The sequence below is a fragment of the Astyanax mexicanus genome, chromosome 14, assembly GCF_023375975.1.
Source record: "Astyanax mexicanus isolate ESR-SI-001 chromosome 14, AstMex3_surface, whole genome shotgun sequence".
NCBI lineage: Eukaryota > Metazoa > Chordata > Actinopteri > Characiformes > Acestrorhamphidae > Astyanax > Astyanax mexicanus.
The window spans coordinates 3977872-3998622 of NC_064421.1; the positions used below are offsets into that span (position 1 = coordinate 3977872).

The 20751-nt window shown below is 36.8% G+C and overlaps 1 protein-coding gene across 2 annotated transcripts in view; it reads left to right on the forward strand.

Annotated features, from left to right (window-relative positions):
- Window positions 1-20026, forward strand: part of rragd (ras-related GTP binding D) — a 34318-nt gene extending 14292 nt beyond the window's left edge. The window contains exons 5-8 of one of the 2 annotated variants that reach the window (XR_007423995.1): window positions 3373-3515; window positions 8166-8314; window positions 17090-19071; window positions 19102-20026. Coding sequence is in view for 1 of the 2 variants with exons in the window: in XM_022673289.2 (XP_022529010.1) it covers window positions 3373-3515; window positions 8166-8314; window positions 17090-17241 (444 nt within the window). In the remaining variant the exon portion in view is untranslated. Of the gene's footprint in view, window positions 1-3372; window positions 3516-8165; window positions 8315-17089 lie in introns of both variants that reach the window. The other variant, XM_022673289.2, reaches the window with a different exon arrangement.
- Window positions 20027-20751: the final 725 nt, after the last annotated feature.

Sequence of the window (20751 nt, forward strand, 5' to 3'; positions counted from 1 at the left end):
ACTATAAACACCCCTTATTCTGGCTCCACCCCTCATCTGTCAAACCCAACCAGAGCCCCACCCACTAGATCAGTTGAAGAAACGCTGGCTTGTTTGTGTTTTGCTGTTTAGCACAAGCTAACGCTAATGAGTGATGTATTGCGTGCAATATTTACAGAACCATCTTTTTATTTGCATAAAAGTGACGGAGCCCTTAAACGGCTTTGTTGGACCTCTGGGCTGTTATAGTGCTTTATAGTGTCTGGATTTTAATGAATAAAAACGATCTGTTGATCTTCATGCCCCCACACATGGAGTCTGGGGTCTAAATGTTTAATTATGATTTTTATTGTTTCTAGTAACCTTTATATTTTGTCTGAATAGCATTACAGTCTGGATCCTGGTTCCTATAAATAGATCATTACTTGATACTGTTTATCCATCAACATCTTCTCATTGTTACCAGTATACACTACTGCTCAAAGGCATTAAGCACCTAAGCTTATATATGCAGTACCAGTTTAGACACACCTTAAATTCAGTGTTTTTCATTATTTTAAAATGTTCTGCATTACAGATTTATACTAAACTCAATAAAACTATGAAGACATGTGGAATTATTTAATAAACTAAAAAGTATTAAGCAAATCAGAATATGTTTTATTTTTACATTCTTGCATGGGAGGACAGTTTTGCACATCTCTGCTGGATTTTTTCAGTCAGTTTTATGAGGTAGAGTCACCTGTAATTCAGGCTTTCAGTTAACAGCTGTGCTGAACTCATCAAGAGTTAATTACTTGAATTTCTTGTCTCTTAATAAAGTGTTTGAGAGCATCAGTTAAAGTAAAGTAGTGAAGAGGTAGAGTTACAGGTATACAGTGAATAGAGAATATTTGAGTAATGTTCTAATCCAGATTATGAGAAGCAACAACTACTCAACTAAATAAATAAAAAAAGACTATCTGATGGAACTGGCGTTCATCAGGACCACTCCAGGAAAGGAGGAGCAAGAGTTTCCTCTGTTGTACAGGATAAGTTCATCAGAGTTACCAGCCTTAGAAACCGCAAGTTAACAAACAGCTCCCCAGATAAAACCACCTAAATGCTCATATAACAGTAATAAACATTGAATTGACACTAGTTTAGTCATTGCTAAATTTTGATGCTTAAGAAAGTTGTAAATAATGAATTGAGACACAGTTAAAAAGTGTGTACTGATTAATAATATCTTAAATAGTGTCAATAATGATTAGATTTTAATGCGTTTTGTCGTAAATACTGTTGATTAATGCACCCTTATTGTGAACAGTTACTGAAATAATTACATGAAATTATTTAAAGTGAACAGTATGTAAATAAGGTATCTATGAATCACTTATTTCTATTGGCCAGTTGATGGCAGCAGTGAGTCAGTAATGAAATCACAGGGAATAAACTCTGCTTTACTAAATACTGAGAAAACCTTTAAAACTCTGGGGAAAAGAAGAACATGAGGCAAATGTTTATTGTCACGAACATGCAAAATCCTCTTATCTCCAATACAGCAACTTTACAGGAGAGGAAAAAAATGATAACTTTCAGTGATAGTCAATAGAGCATTTTGGAGCATTTTGATTGGTTAATTCACTATCAGATTTGGACAAAACAGCTGTGTAGCTGATTGGTCAAACACATAGGGAACACTTAGGTCCTGCTTTTTTTTTTGCTAATTCAGTACAAAACTATTTATTCAACATGGTTAATCCATTCATCACAAAATGAATAATATGAATAATAACTTTCAAAATGCTTTTTTTTCCCTTTTGCTTCCCTGTGGGGTGTTCCTTTTGTGTTGTATTTGCACAGATAATTGAGTGTTGGCTGCAGTTTTGGCTTTTTACAAAAGGTCCTTTGGGTCAAATGCATAAATTTTCTGCCTTTAAACACGACCAGTCAAATTGATGCTCAAATTTAAATTTGGTCTCATCTGATTACATCATATTATCCAGGTAGATTGATAGATGGACCAATAGATAAACCAATAGATAGATATACCAATAGATAGGCTGATAGACAGATAAGCCGATATATAGACTAACAGATAGATGGACCAATAGACAGACAGATAGAAGGACCAATAGATAGATAGACCAATAGATAGATAGACAGACCAATAGATAGGCTGATAGACAGATAAGCCGATAAAAAGACAGACAGATAGATGGACCAATAGACAGAGTGATAGACGGACCAATAGACAGACGGATAGACAGACAGATAGACGGACCAACAGACAGACAGATAGACGGACCAACAGACAGACAGATAGACGGACCAATAGACAGACAGATAGACGGACCAACAGATGGGCTTATAGACAGATATGCTGATAGATAGATAAGCCAATATATAGACTAATAGATAGATAGGCCAATAGATAGACAGACCAATAGATAGGCTGATAGACAGATAAGCCGATATATAGACTAACAGATAGATGGGCCAATAGACAGACAGATAGACGTACCAATAGACAGACAGATATAGACAGACAGATAGACGGACCAATAGACGGACCAATAGACAGACAGATAGACGGACCAATAGACAGACAGATAGACGGACCAACAGACAGATAGATAGACCAATAGATGGGCTTATAGACAGATATGCTGATAGATAGATAAGCCAATATATAGACTAATAGATAGATAGGCCGATAGATAGCTTATCTATCGGCATATCTATCTACCAGTTAGCCTGTCTGTCGGCTTGTCTATCTATCGGTCTGTCTATCTATCTATTGGTCCGTCTTTCTATCTATCTATCGGTCTATCTGTCTGTCTGTCTATCGGCCTGTCTATCTATTGGCCTGTCTATCTATCACTCTGTCTATCTATCTATTGGTCCATCTATCTATCTATTGGTCCATCTATTGGCCAATAGATAGATAGGCCAATAAATTGATAGACAGATAGATAGACTGAAGGATAGGTAGTCTGATAAATAGATAGGCCGATAGATAGGCCGATAGATAGGCCGATAGATAGGCCGATAGATAGAAAGATAGATAGATTGATTGATTGATTGATTAGCTGATAGGCCGATAGATTTACACATAGATAGATGGGTTTTTTAGAAGGTGAGAGTATATAAAGTGGATGTCAGGCTCTGTGCGTTCAGTACTGCAGTTTAAATAAATCCTTGGCTCGAGAGCGACGGCTTCATCGACGGTGCATTTACTAATGAGAAACCGCATTAAACCCCTCAGTATTATTATACGCACCTCCTGCATTACATAACACGTTTTTATTTCTGACAGTAATTTGATATATTGTTGATCCACAGTGTGTGTGTGTGTGTGTGATAATAAGGGCTGTGTTTAACCTCTGACTGCTCCTGCTGTTCCTGCAGAACTCCGGGATCGAGAAGGCGTTCCTGTTCGACGTGGTCAGCAAGATCTACATCGCCACAGACAGCAGTCCTGTAGACATGCAGACGTACGAGCTGTGCTGCGACATGATTGATGTGGTCATTGACATCTCCTGTATCTACGGGTGAGTGGCCTTCACTGTGGAAACTCCACTGACCTGCTAAAGCACCAATCAGCAGCCAGCGCGGCTGCAGGCTCAGCTTTTTTGGAGCTGTATTGAACAAAGGCCTCCGAAACAAAACAACAAAAACAGAACATGAGCTGTTGTGTGTGAGATACACTCATTCAGTGTGTGTATAGACTGTTTTATAGATTATATTATGAACTGCCTGGGAAATAACATTTATATAGGCCTGCGTTATCACTATTTTTGTTTGGACAACATATTTTCACAATAGACAATATTATTGATATTTTATATTACTGATATAATAATGCAACATTAAAGTTGAAATAGAAATATCTTGGAAACAGATTTATAGAGCAATAGAGATGCAGATAGAGACCAGTAGTTAGAACGATAGATAGATTAAGTAAATAATAATAAGAATAAGAATAATAATTATAAGGTATAATAATAATTAAGATCTAAGTAACAGTGGGTACTATTACTATTAACAGTTTGTTCTAACTATCAAGTTTTCTCATGTTCTTTTTGGTCCATTCGTCATGACAGTTTGACACAATTTAAGAACAACTGCCAGATTAAAATTATGTAAAAATGGAAGACAACAAAATTTGAGATCTCTTTTACTTACTTACACCCAAATATTAAATTTATTTAAATATAATGAGAGTTTTAAAATCTAAGGACTTGTTTACTGATAAGACTTATCTTTATTTTAACGTTCACAGAATAAAAGCGGCCCGACATTAGGCTCAGCTATCACACTCTGCTTAACAGCACGGCTCTTTTTTTACGCGTCTCAGCAGAGGATACTGACCTGCGTGTTCACACTGTGAAGATACACCAGCAGCTCATTTAAGAGAACAGTAGTTATTTTTTTTCTTTATTCTGTTTATTGTTGAGTTAAAAGTTCTCCTGTAATGGCTAAAATAGGATTGACTAGTGACTGACTGTTAACTATTGTCAGGGTTTTAATCAGTCAGTGGCGCACCTGTGTTTTCTGCTGTCAGGATGGCAATATCAGTGTATCAGTGCTGATTTATTTCTAAACTCAGACAGTATTTTAACGACACAGGGCGTGAAAATAGACTGTTGGAGGTAGGGGTGTCACGATTCTCTAAATCCTCAATTTTATTACCGATTTTAGGATCACGATTCGATCCGATTCTCAATTTTCTTTTTTCTTTTTTTTCTACAGCAGAGAGCCCTATGCCAGTTTTAGTTTAGTCTATGGTCATTTATTGGTTTGATTCATCAAATTTACAATATCTTATTTCAAAAGGTGGGCTTGATATAAGTGATGCAAAGTGATACAAGTGATCTGTAATACACCACATTAGACATTAATGGTCAAATCTAAATAATTTAATTAATATATATTTGTAATGCCATCTAGTAGTTTTTTTGGTAGCAGCAGTGTGCACATAACAATATAAATAAATAATAAAAAAAAATACTGGAACAGTCATGTAAAAAATAATAGAACAGTTAGAGCTGTTAAGGTGTTAACTGAACTCTATCCTACTATAACAGTTAAACATGAAAAATAAGACTCGGTCCCTGAGAATGAGAAGTTTTTTTCTTTAATAAAGATATATTATTAACTTTATCTGAGAGAAAGATGCTCCTTAAGGTACCAAAACTATTAACATACTTGAGGCTAGACAAAATGATTTTTATATTTTAGAGTTTTTCTTTAAGAAGATGAGAATGTCCACATGCTCTGGAGAAAGAGATGCTCTTTGAGCTGCAGTGTGCTGCGCCGTTTGCGGGAGGGATCGTCGATCCTCTTTTTGACTTTGATGCTCGAGACCATGACATAATTTCGATCAGTTTCGATGAAATATCGAAATTGTGACACCCCTAGTTGGCGGGGTGTAAGATAGCAATGAGCATTGATCATGATTTGGATAAGGGTCATAAAGTTCTGGTTGATGGTGATAAAGCAGCAGGCTGTGTAGAATAATAGGTGTAGTAATGAGTGTGAATGGGATGTTGGGAACAGAGCGAGGTCCTCCGTGCTCGGGGTTTAATCTGACAGGGATTAGCAGTGTGTTCCCCAGGGCTGAGCAGAGGGAGGCTCCTCCAGCTCCACTGACCCAGACTGCACCAGGCAGAGCGGGCACCGAGGGCACTGAGGGCAGAGTGTGTGTAGGTGCAGGCATGCTGGCTGGACCCGGGGCGAGGCAGCTGTCCGCCCACACTGGCCTGCAGAACAGATGAGTCTCAGTGCTGGGGGTGGGCGATATGGATGAAATATTGCATCATAAATTACATAGCAAACTTTATGCACTATTAATTAATAATAATAAAAAATCATACAAACTATGAGGAAAAACATATGGGATTATATAGTAAACAAGAAAAAGTGTTAAATAAACCAGAATATGTTTTATATTTTAGTTTATTCAAAGTAGCTCCTCTTGCTTAGATAGAAACACAACTGTGTTTTACACAACTCTGCTGGATTTTCTCAGTCAGTTTTATGAGGTAGAGTCACCAGGAATTCAGGCTTTCAGTTAACAGCTGTGCTGAACTCATCAAGAGTTAATTACTTGAATTGTTAATCTACACAGATTTCTCTCCTGAAAACTGTTTATTTGGGTGAGAAAAGCACTTTCAATTTATTTACAATAAGCTTAAATTCACAGATTTCCTCTAAAGCTAGCTGCAGTTAGCGGCCAATGCCGCCCAACAGCGCTACACTGAGGAATACACACCTCTCCAATACACTCACCTCTGAACGGTAAAGGAGTTAGCGCTTAGCGCGGTTAGCTACTAATGCTAATGCTGCTCCAGCAGCGCTAGTCGCGGTATCCGAAGGCTACAGGCTGATAATACTCACTTATGAATGTCAAAAGAGCTTGGAATAAAAAAATATTGAATGTGAAGGTGTGTCATAAATTTTAAAGTAGCGCAGTCAGAGTCAGCCTGTTTTATTAGCAGTAAATGTGTCAGATTATCGGTAGATGTTGATATAATTTAGATATTATTGTGCATCCTTAAGTATTACTTTACCGCCTCAGTCCACATGCTTCTAGAGCTTAATCTCTCAGCTTGTCCAGAAAGGCATGTGCAAAGAGAATGCTTTCCAGGCAGAACCTAACTTTTAATAAATCATGCAATTAGTGCCCCAAATTAGCACATGAAAACGTAATGTACTGTTATATAACTTTTCATGGGAGTATGATATTATTATATCACGCACCCCTAATGAGCACCACCAGGCAGAGCGTTTAACTCTGCCAACTGTATCTTCAGTCAGACCCTCAGCGCTGCGGAGGATTCCAGCAGAAGAGAAGTCACGTACAGTTTACTGCGTTTGGACGCGAGTCTTCTCCTGCACTTGTTGGCAGGCGTATCAAACTGCTGCTGCCTTTAATAAAATGTTTTATAATCGAACGGCTGTGAGGTTTTCAGTCTTCAGCAGAATAAAGCTCCGTCTTATTGACAGCCGGCTGCGTGTTTAATTCAGCATCTTCCTCATTTTCACTCATTTAGCTAATGAGCTACCTGCATATGCAGAGTTTGCTGTGCAGCGTCTGATGATGAATTATTCATTTTTATCTGGGTTGAGGGGGGGTGCAGGCTTTGCCCTCAGCTGTTTGTTTGTTTGTGGTGAGTTTGGCTGTTGTGAATCCTGGTGATTAAGTTAGGGGTTTCTCCTGGTTTAGATAACCATGATTTGATCCAGCATCTGTTCCTCTATAGCCGTGTTCATGTTATTTTTTAATTCATTTAATATAATTGGTGTTTCTAAAAAAGTGGCCAGTAAGTGAAAGAAATACATAGTAGGTATTTCCAATAAAGTGGCCAGTAAATAAATGTATGATAGTAGGTAGTTCCAATAAAGTGGCCAGTGAGTGGAATCAATAGATAGTTGGTGTTTCTGATAAAGTGTCCAGCATAATATATTAGGTGTTTCCAATACAGTGGCCAAAACAGGATAGTAGGTGTTTCCAATAAAGTGGCTGAATGAATAATATGGGTGTTTCTAATAGTATGTGTTTCTAATAAAGTGGCCAGTGAGTGGAATCAATAGATAGTAGGTGTTTCTAATAAAGTGGCCAGTGAGTGGAAGCACAAGATAGTAGGTGTTTCCAATAAAGTGGCCAGTACAGGATATTATGGGTTTTCAATAAAGTGGCACGTGAGTGAATGTACAAGATAGTAGGTGTTTCCAATAAAGTGGCCAGTAAATGGAAGCATTAGATAGCAGGCGTTCCTAATAAAGTGGCCAGTACAAGATAGTAGGTGTTTCTAATAAAGTGGCCAGTATAAGATAGTAGGTGTTTCTAATAAAGTGGCCAGTGAATGGAAGCATTAGATAGCAGGTGTTCCTGATAAAGCGGCTAGTACAAGATAGTAGTTGTTTCTAATAAAGTGGCCAGTATAAGATAGTAGGTGTTTCTAATAAAGTGGCCTGTACAAGATAGTAAGTGTTTCCAATAAACTGGCCAGTGAGTAAATATTTAAGATAAAAGGTGTTTTCAATAAAGTGGCCAGTACAAGACAGTAGGTGTTTCCAATAAAGTGGCCAGAGTCGAGTATATAAATTCTATTTACTCTATTTCAGTACTTTCAGTAACACAGTTCTAGTATTAACTGATATGTTTATATATATATTTTTATATTTTTGATGATCAGGTTAAGTGGGGATGATGCCGGTTCTCCGTATGATAAAGAGTCCATGGCCATCATCCACCTGAACAACACCACGGTGATGTACCTGAAAGAGGTCACCAAATTCCTGGCCCTGGTGTGTTTCCTCAGGGAGGAGAGTTTTGAGAGGAAAGGTGAGTGTTTATTACACTGATTAATAATGTACTGTATGATTATTAATACTGTATCACGGTCTGGGGCTATGATTTTTATCAGTTTAAGAATTCTGACTCATAGAGATTGAGGTAGAAGTGCAGGGAGATCCAGATTCTGTATATTTCACCCATATAGAAGGAGTGTCCACAAATACTAATAATATTAAATGTACTGTGTTTTATTATATGGTTTGTGTATATGGTTTATGTATGTGTAACACTCCAGAGGCAGGAAGCAATTACATGACAGTTTTATTATATTTGGGCCATTCCACCAAATGCGTGCCATTTGCTTGTAGTAACTCTTACAAACTTATTTTTTTTCAACTCTGAATCTAATAACTCATATATTTAACTATTCAAAACATGTACTGGTCAAACTCAAGCAGCTTTACTTCATTTTTTACAAGGTTTCCAATCTGAAGATGGTTACAAAACTCGTGACATTTAAAAAGCGTGTTTAAAAGAAATGGTTGACTGCATGTTCAAATAATTGATATTTCTGACAAAAAACTCACTCCTGTTACTGGCACTCACTCACTCCGGTTACTGGAACTCACTCACTCCTGTTACTGGAACTCACTCACTCCTGTTACTGGAACTCACTCACTCCTGTTACTGGAACTCACTCACTCCTGTTACTGGCACTCACTCACTCCTGTTACTGGCACTCACTCACTCCTGTTACTGGAACTCACTCACTCCTGTTACTGGCACTCACTCCTGTTACTGGCACTCACTCACTCCTGTTACTGGCACTCACTCACTCCTGTTACTGGCACTCACTCACTCCTGTTACTGGAACTCACTCACTCCTGTTACTGGAACTCACTCACTCCTGTTACTGGAACTCACTCACTCCTGTTACTGGCACTCACTCACTCCGGTTACTGGAACTCACTCACTCCGGTTACTGGAACTCACTCACTCCTGTTACTGGAACTCACTCACTCCTGTTACTGGAACTCACTCACTCCTGTTACTGGCACTCACTCACTCCTGTTACTGGAACTCACTCACTCCTGTTACTGGAACTCACTCACTCCTGTTACTGGAACTCACTCACTCCTGTTACTGGAACTCACTCACTCCTGTTACTGGAACTCACTCACTCCTGTTACTGGCACTCATTCCTTTTACTGGAACTTATTCCTGTTATTATTTACAGTATGTTTTTAGTAACAGAACTGAAAGTAACAGGAATTAGTTTTTAGCGTGGAATTAGCAAAAACATTAAAAAATAGCTAAATGCCGGCTATGCTAATAGCATGAGGACACTGAGCGCATTCTAGTGATTTTCCCCAAAATGTGTATTTAAAATTTTTTATTTTATTTTATTTAATTTAGGTAACAGGACTGAGTGTGTTGAGATTGAGCTCCTAATTCAGAATTAAAATAAGATCAAATATACAGAAAAACTTAATTCCGGTCTTCCCATGACCTTCAGAAGAACCAGCTGATGTCACTTCCTGTTGTAGATGTGACTTCCTGCTGTAGAATGTTCCAGATGTTTCAGATGTTCAGGGTAATGTGTTACAGTAACTAATATGTGTATTAATGTGTATTTTAACTTAAATATTCTGGATTTATTATGAAACACAGTGACTATATAACAAACAACAAGGGGGTTAACAATGTCTAACAAACAATAAGTTAAATAAACAAAGAAACAAACAAACAAACAAAAGAGAACTAACCAGAAACTTGCATGAACAAACAACGGGGAAGGAAACAAACCCAAAGGAACACATGGGGTATATATATATATATATATATATATATATATATATATACAAACTGGGAAACTGGGAACAGCTGGGAAAGGAAACAAGGGGGCGGGGTAACAAACAGCACAGGTGAGAACACTAATGACTGGGTGGGGCTAGGGTGGAGACAAGGCAGGAGACAAGACAGAAACAAGACAGAGCCATGTTATAAGAAAAACATGGCAAAAAAACAAAACAGACTGAAAAGCAGGAAAGAAATAACAAAGAAAGGAAAAATACAAGACATACCCATATCCATACCGCGGGCTCCCTCTAGAGTTTAACAGTCATTTACTGATATAACACGGGAGCAGAAAGTGATCAGACTTTATATAATTTATATTTCGGACCTGTGGTTCTATCTTTCTTCGTAATTCCATTGGCAGTATGTAGCCGCTGCTCCAGACTCCCAGTCGCCGACTGGATCAGATCTCTAGCATGCCAAATATTTTTCCAGGCGTCTGCGATTTGCGTCCAAGCTGAGTTTTGGGCTAAAATGGTGTAGTGTGAACCTGGCACAACACCAAACAATAGAGATGTACAGTAGACTCAAGGCTGCCAATACTGAATATAAATGTAATTTATTATGTAGCAGACTCTCTAATTATGTGATAACTTTATAATAATACAGTAAAGTGATATTAACATCTCTAGACTTCAGAGCCGGCTCTGTAACAGTGGTGTCAGACTGCAGTCCCGTGGGGCCATAGTGTACAGTGGTTAAGGGCGTGACTTTAGTGTACTAAAGTAAGGTCAGCGTTAAACGGCACATTGCTGCTGATCCTGGATCAGTAACAGCTGTTCTGAGGATAACAGCGGACGGATCCAGTGTCCTGTACCTTAAACTCTTTCAGCTGTAATGAAACTGGCCCCGTGCGAATGAGCTGGGGCTCCTGACATCACCGACGCTGGAGAATAAAGTATTAGAACGCCTAAGAACTCGAGCAGCTCCTGAAATATTCATGCTGAGATCCAGGACCCCCGCTGTGCTAGACCAGGTGGGAAGCGGAGCACAGGGTTTTTGCAGAAAATAGGAATGTATAAGTTCTTTGAGTTAAAGAGAAAAAATGGTGCTGTAGTTTCAGAGTTTGAGGATGATGCAATACGTGCAGTGTGTGGAGCTTTAACACAAGAAAATACTCTCTTATACTCTCTTTACCTCAGTGTTTACACTAAATAAACTAAATAACTAAATAATCAGTAAAGATATTTAATGAATTTTATCTGTGCTAGGCGGTGTTAGTTTGGTAATGAAAAAAACTATAATGGCATATCTGTTGACGACTAATTTTTCATGATAAAAACAAGATGAAATCTAAAAAAATTTAATTCCTAGAAGAGTATAATTACTTTTTTTGTCTCACTCACTGCCTTTATAGGTAAATTGCTTTGAAGCATTTTAATGTAATTTAAATGCAAGGCTATTGGCTTTAATAAGCATAAGCATTAAATAATATCAAAATAATCTCAACACAAATCTAAAATAGTTAAAAAAAAAAAACCTAAGGCATAAAAATGCATAATACACACATTTAATTTAACTAAACTTTAAATTTAAGACTAGTTTTATGTATTAATTAATGTAAAAATGTACTAAACCTAATAACAATGTAACAATAGTGACTAAAATGCAGTGTTGGGCACGTTACTTTGAAAAAGTAATTAGTTATAGTTACTCATTACTTCTCAAAAAAAGTAACTGAGTTACTAACGGAGTTACTCCACTATAAAAGTAACTCGTTACCAGCAAAAGTAACTATCGCGTTACTTTTTTATTATTCGCCCATCGAAAAAAAAAATCAATTATGTATTTACTATTATTATTAGAAAAATAACAAACGAAAATAAACCCAAAATGTTGACAAAAATATAATCTAACGAATTAAAAAAAATAAAAACGAAATTTTCCACACAACCAAAGAAAATTACTAAAACTTGTAATACTGAAAACAAACGGAAAAAACGGAAAAACGTGTCTGGGGATGAAATTAAACAAACCAAGCCAAGCGAAATATAATCAGAATTATGTTCATTAACACTAACATAAAAGCACAGAACTATTATTTAATTAAAATGATTTTTAAGAACAGCTACACACAATGCTGCAAGTCAAATGCGGAGGCGTTTCACGTGCGCCCAGAGCTACGTGATTATAACTTTTTTCATTTTTATTATAGTTTAATTTTATTTTGTTTTAATTTTTTCTGTTCAGTAAGTTTTAATTTGTTTTTAGAGTGGGCTTGCTAGTTTCTATTAGTTTTTACACATCTCATCAGAGAGATCAATCTAATAAACGTGAGAGAGAGAGAGAGAAAAAGAGAAAGAAAGAGATTTGCGTGTTTTGGTATGGGCTACTCACAGGTAAATGTTCTCACATACTGTATCTCCTGTTTCTCTTTCATCTGCCTGGCGCTCATATTGTAATCCCATACATAATTCTGCAGTTTCTCAGTGTTTTCTGTCGTATTTTGCGGCTAGCGCGAGCGCTTTACACAAGAACTAAAGGACCAAGAGGTGCCGCGCGGTCGGCACAACACCGCCCGCTGTACAACAGCGCTTATAAATAAATTAAACACGAAAATGAGGATATTCTATCAGTAATTTCAGTTCATTTTAGTTAGTTTTATAAACACAAAATACAGTTCGAGATAGTTATGGTTTTTCCTTTTAATTTCCGTTTTTATTAGATTCAGTTAACACAAATGTTTTTTCACTTTCAGTTTTCCCTATTTCGTTCGCTTTAGTGAACAATAATTGGTTACTTAGCAACATTGTGATTATCACACCAGAGCTTTATATAAAATAAAAATAGGAGCCCGATTTCGGGTCGGTCCTCGGGTCAGGTCGGGTTCTGGCAGAGAATCTAAGCTCTAAAAGAGAAAGCAGCAGCACCACAAAAACCGGAGCTGCTAAAAAGAGTTTAACGTCCTTTTAATCGGAACTTGGGCTGTCCAGGGCAATCACTGAATTAATTAGAGCATGCAAATCGTCACAATTGTGCCTCACTTCACCACGCCAAACAACAGGCACAGCGGCCAGAAGCTCAAGTTCACCAAAGGAGGGGTTAACGAGGGCAAAGCGAAGTTAAAAAAAAAAAAAAAAGTTCATAGAGCGGCTAAAGTAACGTGCAGTAACGGGGTGTCGGAAATGGTAACGGCGTTATAGTTACAGTCATAGTAATTAGTTAGATTACTCGTTACTGAAAAAAGTAACGGCGTTAGTAACGCCGTTAGTTTTAACGCCGTTACTCCCAACACTGCTAAAATGTGACTAAAACTGTTTTATGTTTTAGAAAAACGAAAAAACTTTGAAACATTTTTTTATGCATTATTAATGCATTAATAATTTTCCCCCTTTTTCTGTTTAAAGAGTCTGGTGACTCATTAGCATTTATTTAGTGGTTTTATTTAGAAATGTAAATACGACGCAGATCAGACGTTCATATGGTAGATTTATTTTAATTTATATTGGAAATATAGATTAAGTATTACACACACTCACACACACACATTGCTTGTTTAATTCACTCCTTATTTAATTTTTCATATTTTGATGTGACTTTTTTTTAATTCAGCTGGTATTTAAACATTTTAGTATTTAGATAATCTTATCTGGGGAGCTGTTAACTTGTGGTTTCTAAGGCTGGTAACTTGAATTTATCCTGTACAACAGAGGAAACTCCTGCTCTTTCTTTCCTGGTGCAGTCCTTATTAGTGCCAGTTTCATCATTTTTCAATTTCCAATAGTTTTTGATGGTCTTTGTGGTGCAACTGCTCTTGAGGATAATTTTAAAGTTCTTGAAATTCTTTACTTTACTTTAATTTCTTTTTAAAGTTATTTTTTTTTATTTATTTAGTTGAGTAGTTGTTGCTTCTCATAATCTGGATTAGAACATTACTCAAATATTCACTATTCACTGTATACCTGTAACTCTACCTCTTCACTACTTTACTTTAACTGATGCTCTCAAACACTTTATTAAGAGACAAGAAATTCAAATAATGGTTCTACCTCAAATATAGAATGCTTGACACCTAAAATATAAAAGATATTCTGATTTGTTTAACACTTTTTTTATTAAATAATTTTAGTCTAGATGGAAACAGGGGTCCACGAGCACGTAGTGGATTGTTTTCCCCACCTGTTTTTTCATAATCTTAAAAGTGTCTATTTTAAGATTCTGACAGGTAACAGGATGAAATAATGTCTCATAACATTTATTTTTAACCCTTTAATGCATTTATGCTAATTCCGCACCGGAAAAAAATTATGAAGAAAATGGCATAGCTCCTTGAGTTAACAACCCATACAGACAAATGAGCACACTTTTCCATACAATTCTGGGCCAAGGAATTTAACGGAATAGTTATTTTTAAGTCTTTGCGACCCGTTTCTTTTTTTGGAGCGGCGAGGTATTTTAGAAATAGAATGAAAGTTGGCCCGCTGTTAAGCAGGTTTTTATAATGTGAGATTCAAAGTTTGAACGCTAGGTGTCAGAAACGCCCCAAAGAGTCTAAAAGCGGAGAGAGTGCGCATTTCTAGCTCAGAAAAACGGGGTAAAAGAGTCTAAAAGCGGAGAGAGTGCGCATTTCTAGCGCAGAAAAACGGGCCAAAGAGTCTAAAAGCGGAGAGAGTGCGCATTTCTAGCGCAGAAAAACGGGCCAAAGAGTCTAAAAGCGGAGAGAGTGCGCATTTCTAGCGCAGAAAAACGGCCAAAGAGTCTAAAAGCGGAGAGAGTGCGCATTTCTAGCGCAGAAAAACGGGCCAAAGAGTCTAAAAGCGGAGAGAGTGCGCATTTCTAGCGCAGAAAAACGGCCAAAGAGTCTAAAAGTTGCCGTAATTAAGGAGTTTAATATTAAGAGACATCATGAAATGAAACATCAATTTGAAAAATCTTAGTTTACACAACACTGTCAAAGATAAAGATAGTAAGTCAAGTAAAATGGTGTGTAAATGAAATAATCAGGAAAAATGTATTATTTAAAGTGGTATATTTCATTATTTGTTTTATTACAGAGTCTGTGGCCCGTGACTTCAAATATATTTCTCCTTCTGGCCCCCAACAAAAAAAGTTTGGACACCCCTGATCTAGACTATTTAGTGTTATTCTATAATGCAGAACATTTTCCTTTTCTGTTCACAAGTACTTACTACTTTGTGTTGGTCTGTTCCATTAAATCCAAGTAAAAATACTAAAATAAGTTAAAGGCGTATACATAATTTTAAATGCCATTACTTTTGTCCTTATGATGTGCGTACTTTATACAGAAAGGCCTGAATCTTTGCATACAACTCAATACGAGTTAACTGGTTGCATCAGTTGTGTTTGTCCTGAGAAATCGTCCTCAAGGGCACTGGAGGCAAGTTTTCTACCAGACGTGTTTGATGTTCAAAGCTTCTAACATCATCATCATCTCAAATTATTCATCATTCCAGGACTTCAGACGCGTTTCCCTAAATCTACGTTAAAAAAAAAAAAAAACTGTCTGGCCTTCTTTTTAGTTTTCCCACAGGAATGTGATGATGATGATGATGATGATGATGATGATGATGATGTATAGGGCTGTGTGATATAGACACAACATTCATAGAAGGTTTTACCCATAAGTCTGTCTAAACAGATCAGTAACACATAATAATGTATTCTTATATAATTATAAACATGACTATAAATATAAACAAAATGCAATTTGTTACACCTCAAAGCCACATTAAGTATGCTTTATGAATTGTGATCCTAATGCATCATAAGTTGTGGTTTTACAGCTCTGAAAAAAAAAAATAAAAAAAATAAGATGAGTTTCTTTGAGTTTACCTCATTGAAAACCTCTGGAATATAATTAAGAGGAAGATGGATGATCACAAGCCATCAAACCACCAAACTGAACTGCTTGATTTTTTGCACCAGGATTAAAGCAGCATAAAGTTATCCAAAAGCAGTGTGTAAGACTGGTGGAGGAGAACATGATGCCAAGATGTATTTAAAAAAACTGTGATTAAAAACCACCAGGGTTATTCCACCAAATATTGATTTCTGAACTCTTTATGAATATGAACTTGTTTTCTTTGCATTATTTTTATTTCATCCATTTCTCATTTTCTGTAAATAAATGCTCTAAATGACAATATTTTTATTTGGAATTCGGGAGAAATGTTGTCTGTAGTTTATAGAATAAAACAATAATGTTCATTTTACTCAAACATAAACCTATAAATAGCAAAATCAGAGAAACTGATTCAGAAACTGAAGTGGTTTCTTAATTTTTACCAGAGCTGAATGTTTGTATGTCTGGGTTAAAATATCATATATCTATAATTAATAAGCTGTGCCCATGATGACGCTGTAATTAGTTTGTGGTATGTTAATGCATATGATTAATCTGGAAACTTAAATTTTTTTAATGCATTATTTATTTTCCTCTGTTTTTGTCCTCAATGTCCTGCTGTAATTCATTAATTGTGAGCAGCCTGGTGAGACATTGGGCCCTATTTTACCAATTTATAGGCAAGTCGTTAATGATTCATTGTGCAGTTTGATTTAGGGCGTTCCAGTGTGTCTTTGCTATCATAACAACAGGAAAAGTACACCTTGCGCAGATCGAAACGTGCAAAAGGCATGTACTACTTCTCTTAATTTATCGTGGTTGGATGTTACGTGAAATAAATCAATCAGATTGTCTCTTGCTCATCATTTTCTTTAAGAGCCAGGTGAGCTTTGACTTCGGCGGATTGCTATTTTAATGGCGCAGCTACCTGGACGTATCAGACGCTTCTCAGCAGAGACTGTATTATATTACTAAATAAAATCTTAAATGTGTCACCAGGCTCTGTAAACTTGGTGGCTTGATTAATTTGAGATGAAACATATAGCTTTTACACCTTAACCTTGACAGTCCTGGTATTTATATGTTGTAAATGTGTTAAAATATGAGTTTATGTAATATATTAAGTTGTAAATCTGACCCTACTTTTCTCTCTGAATCTTCAGGACTGATTGACTACAACTTCCACTGTTTCAAGAAGGCCATCGAGGAGGTGTTTGATGTTCGGTTGAAGGTGCAGAAAAGCCGGAAGCTTCTGAGCCAGAGGAGGTGGAGCAAACAGGCTGTGCCAAACGGGACACACCCACAACACCACTGAAGCACCATCACTATCACCATTATCACCATTATCATCCTCCTCCTTCTCTTAAGTGTAGGGGTGTAACAATACAATATAGCACAAATCACCGACACCACCGGCCACCATCATTACCACCCACTGCACTGCACTGCACTGCACTGTCCACTGCACTGTCCACTGTGGGTGGTAATATTAGCCTTCTCTGACTGTATGGATTGAGAAATGTTCAGCCATACTCACCAGATAACACCTCGTAACTTATACAAGTGTTCCCAAGCCGTCCCCTGGGGTAACCCTTCGTGATCAATTTATGTAACTTTGTCCCATGACTTTTGGCATGTTTAATAATATAATATAATTAATTGTTAATGCATAACGCAGCAAAAACTATTTGACCAATTGAATCAGATGGATGGGTGATATTGATTGGCTATCCATATTACATTCTGATTGGCTGTAGGTTCTTTAGCTATACCCTAATTTGGTATTCTTTAATTACATTCTGATTGGTTAGCCACACTTCAGTTAAACACTGATTGGTTAATTGTACACTCTTTTTGGTTGTCCATGCTTCAGTTATACTGTGATTGGTTATCTGTATTTCAGGTACATTGTGATTTGCTACAAGTACTTTAGTTACACTCTGATTGGCAAGCCATATTAGCCTGATTGGCTAACTACAGTTTTTTTTGTAATCTGATTGGCTATTCATACTTTAATTATATATTGATTGGCTAGCCATATTAGCCTGATTGGCTAGCTAGCCAATACTCTGTTTGTTATACTCTAGTTATAGTCTAATTGGCTATTCTTAATTCAGTTACATTCTGATTGGCTATCCCTACTTTAGTTATACTCTGATTGGCTAGCCGCACTTCAGTTACACCCTGATTGGCTAGCCGCACTTCAATTATACTTTGATTAGCTATCAGTACTTCAGTTACACTCTAATTGGCTATCAGTAATTTATTTACAGTCTGATTGGCTAGCTGCATTTCAGCTACACTCTGATTGGTTATCAGTACTTCAGCTATATTGGCTTACTACTCTTCAGCTACACTCTGATTGGCTATCTGCACTTCAGTTCCACCCTGATTGGCTAGCCGCACTTCAATTATACTCTGATTGACTATCAGTACTTTTGCTACACACTGATTGGCTATCAGTAATTCAGTTTTACTCTAATTGGCTATCAGTAATTTATTTACAGTCTGATTGGCTAGCTGCATTTCACTATTACTTCAGCTAAATTGGCTTACTACTCTTCAGCTACACTCTGATTGGCTATCTGCACTTCAGTTGCACCCTGATTGGCTATCCATACTTCTGTTACACTCTGATTGGCTAGCCACACTTCAATTATACTCTGATTGGCTATCAGTACTTTAGCTACACACTGATTGGGTATCAGTAATTCAGTTATACTCTAATTGGGTGCCCATACTTCAGCTACACTCTGATTGGCTATCTGCACTTCAGTTCCACCCTGGTTGGCAATCCATACTTCTGGTACACTTTGATTGGCTATCAGTATTTTAATTACACTCTTATTGGCTATCAGTACTTCAGTTACACTCTGACTGGCTCTGATTGGCTATCAGTCGTTCAGTTACAGCTTGATTGGCTAGCCGCACTTCAATTATACTCTGATTGGCTATCGGTACTTTAGCTACACACTGATTGGCTATCAGTAATTCAGTTTTACTCTAATTGGCTATCCATACTTCTCTTGCATTCTGATTGGCTATCAGTACTTCAGTTACACTCTGACTGGCTAGCTGCATTTCAATTATACTCTGATTGGCTGTCCATACTTCAGTTACACTCTGATTGGCTACCAGTACTTCAGTCACAATCTGATTGGCTATCAGTACTTAGTTACACTCTGATTAGCTACCAGTACTTTAGTCACACTTTGATTTGCTAGCCATATTTCAGATACACTCTGATTGGCTACACATACTTAACCTACACTCTTATTGGCTATAAGCACTTAACTTACCCTCTGATTGGCTTATTGGCTGTCAGTACTTCAGTCACACTCTGATTGGCTTACTACTCTTCAGCTACACTCTGATTGGCTATCAGTACTTCACTTACACTCTGATTTGCTAGCCATACTTACACTCTGATTGGCCGCAAGTTCTTCAATTACATTATTATAGGCTAGCCATACACCAATTCGCACACTCCGATTAGTTCTTTAGTTCTTTGTACCTCTGATTCACTCTGATTGGCTCTCAGTTGTTCAATTGCTTTCTGATTGGCTAGCCACACTCCAGTTACACTCAGAATGAGAAGCTACAGACAGACAGACATAATTAGACAGACAGACAGTCCCGTTTATAAGTAATTGAACAACAGATTTTTAAAACGTATGTCTGTATTTTATATATTTGAGAAAACTGAATCATGAGCTCCCTGTAACATTACACCCCTAATCATCATCAACATCAACACAATCATCATCCTCATCATCATCATCATCATCAATCAGGACCGAGATGATATGAGCACACACCAGGCTGCTTACTGCTCTAAACAATCCACTATTTCCATTATTCTCCATGATTCTGTGAGAGAAACTGAATGTAAATGAGGAGTGATGGAGGAGGAGTCTGTCTCTGTACAGGTTCTGATGGTTTGTAAGAGCACAGGAGGGCACAGACCGTTTATAGCTTGTAATTTACTGCCTCAGAAAAGTCGTTTTTTGGAAATTGAATGTTTTTAGAGTTTCATTTTCTGTGCTTTTTTAAAAAAATGTAACATTGAGGTCAATTAAATTTGTCACGTTTTGTTTTCATTCACTTTGTCTCTTATAATGAAGGAGTTTGTGAGATTCACTGAAAAAGAAGTTACATGAAGAATTTTTAAAACTTTTTGTGCTTTTTTGTGCATTTACATAAATCTACATTTTTATACTTAAGAGAACAGACCATTTAATTTTCAAAGCGTGACCCTTTTTCACTAACTGTTAATTACCTTACCTGAGCAAGATTTGATTAGCTTATTTAGTTAATTACACTCGTTTTGTAATGAAGTAAATCACGCTTGCAGATGTAAAAAAAAAAAAAGTAATGCTAAATTTTGTTTAACTTTTGTAATTTGCTCTCAGCTGTAAACGCCGGATTTAAAGTCTAAAGTCTTTCTGCATTAGAGTCCAGACGTTTATACTTGCTGTTTGTTAGGCTGCTAATTTGCTGAATATTTATTTATTTATATTGTTAATAAAATTGCATTCATATCAAATAGCCCCTGTCTGTCACTAATTAACACTAATTAAGAAAAAAAGTCATGAAATATGAACAGAAATACACTCTGATCTTATTTTATATAAATCTACACATACAGAAGCATTTTAACACTGAAATATTCCACACATCTCAGCATGTAGAGAGTTGTAGAGGTTCCTAATGAATTCCTGTAATAAACACACTCCGCGGATGTTCTTGCAATCTGATTGGCTATTCATTCTTTAGTTACACTCTGATTGGCTATTCATTCTTTAGTTACACTCTGATTGGCTAT